At 36.6% G+C, this 6279-nt stretch overlaps 1 protein-coding gene across 1 annotated transcript in view; it reads left to right on the forward strand.

The window, feature by feature from the left end:
* Window positions 1-2556, forward strand: part of Fer1HCH (Ferritin 1 heavy chain homologue) — a 28315-nt gene extending 25759 nt beyond the window's left edge. Inside the window, exon 6 of the mRNA XM_071592461.1 lies at window positions 2047-2556. Coding sequence (XP_071448562.1) covers window positions 2047-2205 — 159 coding nt within the window. The 3' untranslated portion in view covers window positions 2206-2556. The remainder of the gene's footprint in view (window positions 1-2046) is intronic.
* Window positions 2557-6279: the final 3723 nt, after the last annotated feature.

Genomic DNA, 6279 nt, shown 5'->3' on the forward strand with positions numbered 1-6279 from the left:
AAAACTTAATTCACACATGCTTGTAGACCACAAAGAAAATGACCTTCAGAAGCACTCCTGGTGGCATGTGAAGGTAACATTCCCTCTCAACACACGCGTAGTTTTCACCCTGTTTTTTTCATCCAGTGTATTTCGAGAAGTGGAAGTAGGGAGACGTGTTCTAGTGCTATGTCAACGCAAGTTAAACCGCGTGCTGTCATTGAATGTTTAACTGCCGAAAAAGTGACTCCCACTGAGATTCATCGTCGTTTAAAGGCTGTTTATGGTGACGATGCTGTTGATAGGTCCACTGTAAATCGCTGGGTAGTAAAATTGCGTGGTTGCGTGCCTGGAAAATCCATAATTGTTGATGAAACACGCAGCGGACGTCCGATCACTGCCACGGGCGATAAACATCGCAAACTCGTCTGATTTGATTCAAAATGACAGTCGAATCACTCAAAAGCGTATCGCAAACCATATTTGAATGTCCAAGGAACGTGTCGGCTTCATTATTGAACATTTGGGATACCGTAAAATCTGTGCACGATAGGTACCACGCCGTCTCACAGACGAGAACAAACAAAACCCTGCTTATTCCCCTGATTTTGCGCCTTGCGATTTTTATTTTTTTCCTCAACTCAAGAGACATCTCAAGGGTAAGCATTACACCTCGGACGATGAGGTTAAGGCAAAAATTCAGATACTTTAAAATTTTAATTCTAAAAAAAAATATTTTGATATTAGCACTTGATACGAAGAAAATTGAATTATTGTATTAAAAAAGTAGCAGCCATCCGTGTATCAACGTTTTTTCACTGTAGAATCTCGGAAATTTCTCATCACTGGGCCAAAACGCATTTCAGCTGCCTTGTTTCCATGTTCTGAAGCGTAATTCACGAATCCTAGTTAAAATGCAAAGTTGTCGGAAAATCTTCTCTCTTAAGATACCATGAGGTTATTAATCATTTGAAATTTTTGTGCGACGCTTAGTCTGTAATTATTTTGATGTTATAGATATTTGTATTAAAAGGAAGCATTTTGTATGCCTATACGAAACTCTCAAACTAATTAAGGTTGAATGCCTGTAGACTCCGAATTTATCGGGATAGATGTGATGTATGTATGTACATCAGAGAGGCGATATCTATTTAACCTTAAATCAAGAGAGCACCACATCTGAGATGTAACTAAACGCGCTACAATTCATTTGAGTATTGCACATTAATCCGAAAACAGCACTTTGGCCTTTACATCAGACTTTTGTTAATTTGTTATTGCTACAGAAACAATGACAAACAAACAAGCCCTTGATTGGGAAAAACTCACCTAAGCAGGAATCGATCCCGCGACCTCTTTGGCAGGCGAGGACGTCACTCCGCTGCCACCCGGGCCGGCATTTGCGATTTATTTTTGATATTTTTACCATTTATTTGGTATAGTACTTTCAGCGAAATATTAAAACTCTGTTGCTTAATACAAACTCAAAACATTGATATTATCGGCAACAATTTTCTATGCCTAATGCGGGAAAAAAAACGTAATAGTAGTCGGCTGGCGCTTATAGACTGATATTATGTATACCCGTTTACGCCCGGCCCATTAGACGCAGGGTGATTTTATAGCACATTTTGAAGGAAAACTTTAACTATTTCCCTAAATATCTTCTCCAGAGCTTAAGTATTAAAATCTTTCACAGAAATGTATGATCCCTTAAATTATTGAATTTTTATGTTTGTCAACTTAAATGTGGTTGATACTCAATGGGATTTGAAAGAATATTATTTTAATCAGTGAAAATAAATGGCTATAGTTTGTTTAATTTTCATTGATTTGATAAGGTGAATAACCTTTTATTATTGCATTTCTCAGATCAAGTGTAGTTTTCTCAGATCTAGTGTACATTTACGTTGAAGTTTTATCACTCTTGAGGTTCTTTGAAAATCCCTAATTATTTATTAAAATGTGTCATCAAAAATATAAGTGTGTACTTCATATTTTAAATGTAAGATAATTGCTCAATGAATTCATAGCACTGCAGAAATTAATTTGTTAATTTTCTTTTAGCTTGTTGATTACCTCAGTGGGGAGTTCTTGGATGAGCAATACAAAGGCCAAAGAGAGTTGGCTGGTATGATATCAACTCTTCAGAAGATGACGGATGGTCAAGGTGTTCTTGGAGAGTACCTCTTCGATAAAAAGTTACTCAATAATGAGCTATTTTAACTGTCTTTGTGAGCATTTGATCTCCACATGTCTTTTTAATCATAGTATACCATCGCACACTTATTGATGAGTGTTTTCAAAAGAGTCATTATTACTGTCTCAGGGCATCTGTTTGCCTAAATTGTAAAATGTCCATATTGGGCCACTTTATTGTGTAATTTACATAGTATTTTTTCTGAAAGTGTGTCTGTGAAAATGTTTATGTATACATAGGTCTGTTGTTGGTTGACTATGTGCCCTATTCCAATTGAATTTGGAACATTGTACAAAGTCAGTTAATTTGTGATTTCCCAGTGCTTTGATGCCTTTTATGTACATTACCAGTGCAATAAAGTTCAGGTAAATATGAAATGTTTCATTTTATCTTTTCTTCTACTCTATATAAGTAAAGGGTGTATGGGTCGAACGTCTGTAGTCCTTAATTTTACTCAAAATTAAGAACTGAGAAGTTTGAAGTAATTAAATAAAAGATCGGTTTTGAATACATGTTATTAACCTGTATTTTGTTTAAAAAATTGACTTTTTAATTTTGGATGACTGGATTAGTTTTTTTGTGGCTATACAGTGATTACCCTGGAATGTATGCACTTATTTGAAGCATCTACTTTCTCATTTTGCATAAGAGAACTCGGCTCATGGAACTCTATTGAAAGTGTTGTTGAATTTCGAAAAGATGGCATAGTAGTTTCTCTTCCTTCTTCTGTTTTTAAACTTAAGTAAACTTGTTTTACTAGTAAATAATGCAGAGCAAGAGCATGCGACAGGATTTGTTAGTACATGGGCCGCGGAAATAGGGAGAAGAAAGAAGGGGCACGTAGTTATCAATTTGCTTTCGCTTCTACTTGTATTGTTGTTTTGATTCTTCTGCTCAAATGTCGGTTTGTAATGGGCACAGTGTCACAGCGTGGTTGCACAGCTACACAATTTATGCATGGCATCATGCTAAGCACCTTAATAGCATTACATCAAACCATTTTCTGGCCCTCAACCTACCTTTGTGCTGTCCCAAATGTGGAATCTTTTCTTCTCATATAAATCACTCGATAATATCCTCCCAATCATAGTCTTCAACATCCTGATGCCTTTCGGTATCTTCTGCGATTATTTGCCCTGGCTTTTTATATTTGACCAAAGGTTTTTTCCACCCCAAACTCTGCCTAAAATTTTCCTAATCTGCTTCCTCATTTTTCGTAAATGAACTTAGCTCTAAGAACTATGAAAGATTTCTTGAAATTTTTAAAGACACCTCTTCCTTCTTCAGTTTTTAAACTATAATATAAGAAAATTCTTTCCGTGTCTCAGACGATTTTTTCAATAAAAAAATCCTGGTTACTAGAAGCGGGTAAAGTTGTCGCTGCCAATTAATGGCATAACGCCGCTCACAATTAAATATTCCATAATAAGGAGGTTTCTGAGAATGAATGGTAATTATCTTGATAATTAATCTCGAGTAAGCCATCTTTAACCCCTGGAGAGTTTAAGATACGAGCATGAACGTCCTAATCATGTAATTCCCGTATGATCACGTTAATTACATGTAATCCAGGAATGTTGCCTCATTGTGGATAATATATTTGAGTACTCTAGCTGAGATCTCCACCGTTACGGGGGATCACTTGTCTAAAATTTGAATTTGTTAAATTATTCCTTGAATCGATCTAATGTCATTAATAAAAGTATTACGCTAGTAGAGGTGTCGTTAACTTGTTTTCATGACGCCGGGAGTGGAGGCTTGGGAAGAAATTGTTTGAATCCCTCGCTACTTGTGCGCTGTTAGTCATAGCTTAGCTAAGTTATCAAATGGGTTTCCTGAAAACTCGACAGCTGATGTAACTTGTAATCAGGATAAATCAACTGGGAGCAAATTCAATAAGGTTTTTGCCCACTATTTTCATTTGAAATTTATGCAAGGTCAAATGCACGGTTTTTCAGACTTCCGCGCGATATTTTGCAGAAAATCGTGAGGATCGTGATGGAAAAGTTCCAAAGCAGCCTTCGAATTCGACCACACGACTGTGTTCATTCTCCACCGACAGCAAACGCGGCACCCGTCTTACCGAGAATTTTTTCACACCCAATTTTTCGTTCAAAATTGAAACCACTGTAACTTGAGATATGCCTGTGACCTCAACCATTTCGCGAACTCTGATTCGACGATAAATCAAAACCATATCGTGGATTTTTTCAATAATTTCGAGGAAAGTCACTTCTATTGGAGGTCCCGAAAGGTGTTAACCATTTGTGGTTCTACGGCCACGTTTAAATTCATTAACCCAATGGTAAACAGTTGCAAACACGTAAGCAGATATGCCGTGAACTCATCCAAATCGGTTTTAATCTCTTTCGGTGTTAAACCTTTTCAATGGAAGCTTAGTCAACGCACGTAATTCATTTTTTCCATTTTTCTAATTAGACAAAATTTTTTTGTTTCAATCGACTGCAAAAATGAAAATACGTGATGGATATAGCTGAAAGTAAAATTTACTAGTGCGAGATGAGGCTTTCTAAAAGCAAAACTTTTCCGGACGTCTGCTATGGGTTTTTCTAAGATATTATTGAACGACCCGCACCTTCTGGAATATTTCATTGACAGGACCAGACAGTTAGCTATGGAGTATGGAATGTAGAATTTTAATAATAATACCATTCAGTGCGTGCGTAAAAGTGACTATTTGATACGAAAATCGCCCGAAAAATATTTCTCTTTCCTCACGGAACTGCTCATGGAGTGTGCTTATTGCGCCTCCGGAAAATTCGCCCGCGTTATTCTGTAATTATTATGTTCTTGTACGAATTGAGAATTACTTGCAGATGATATGCAGAAACGATTTTTTGGTATAAGCAGAAGAATACTCGCAATTTGTTTATGACTAATAGGTATTGTTCCCAAATATGAATTATGTTTATATAATTTGCGCAGACGTGGTTGTTTTAAGAACACAATGCTTCGTGGCATTCTACAACGTAAAGAATAAAAACATTCTTAATGGCAAAGTGAACAAAGATTCGCGAAAGGAAGTTACTTAAGGTTCCGTGCAAATGTGACTCGCCTTTTTTAATTAGGTCGGGTCTGCTATAATGCTTGCGAGTAGAGATATGAAAGTTTTCACGCTAGTGCGCGTATGTCTCGCCGGTACTGCATATAGGTTCGTATTCGTGAAGTGTGTCGTGTATCTTTCTTTCTTAGCAGTCTCACACAGCAAACGTGCGGAAAAGTGAAAATATCACCGCATGTTTTCTCTTATCTCCTATGGGGACCTGTTATGAATAGGGCTGCGAGGAGCTTTAGGACGATAGTTTACGAACCGATCTAGGTACAACAACTAAACCCCAGCCAATACTAAATGAAAATTAATAGAAAATAAAAAATACGTGAAATATGCAGCTTTACTAAAAATAAGTTTTAATTACCAATTTTTATGTTAAGCAATTTAAACATTCACAGATCACGTAACATTTTTTTTGACATTCACTGATCCACAATTCATAATTTGTGTCTTAATAATATCTTTGAATGAAAAAACATTTTCTTAACAGTAACTTTTCTTATTGACGACTTTAATTACAAATTTAAATGGCAGGGCAAGCGAATGCAAGTGGTACTAAGAGCCAGTGAGTGAGATGTTGAAGAATGCGATGGAGGGGAGAGGGCTGGGAAAGCGTAGTAGAGGGTGGAAAATGATGTGGATTGTGTTATGCAGGGCGTTGAAGAAGTGTCTAGTGCCTGGGTCCATTGAAAATCTACCATAGTCTGGTAGACTACAACTGATAAATAACTTAAATACAAACATTTCTCCACAATACTATAATTTCTATTAACCAGCGGAGTCATTTTCTGCCGCAAAGAATAAAAGAAATATTCTTGCATGATTTGTATTACGATAATGACATTTTTCCAAATGAGATAAACCTCATTGAGAGGTTAATATTTATCAAGAATATGTTGCTATAATATACGCGTATTTAATAGCAATACAAATATAAATAAGGATCGCATCCTGATCCCTACTTGAGGTGCTTTCTGGAGGGCATTGTAAGTGAAGCACGCCTTCCATCGGATGGGACCTATAAATG

This window comes from Hetaerina americana, unplaced genomic scaffold (genome assembly GCF_022747635.1).
Source record: "Hetaerina americana unplaced genomic scaffold, ioHetAmer1.1.p SCAF_5, whole genome shotgun sequence".
In the NCBI taxonomy this organism is placed as follows: Eukaryota; Metazoa; Arthropoda; class Insecta; order Odonata; family Calopterygidae; genus Hetaerina; species Hetaerina americana.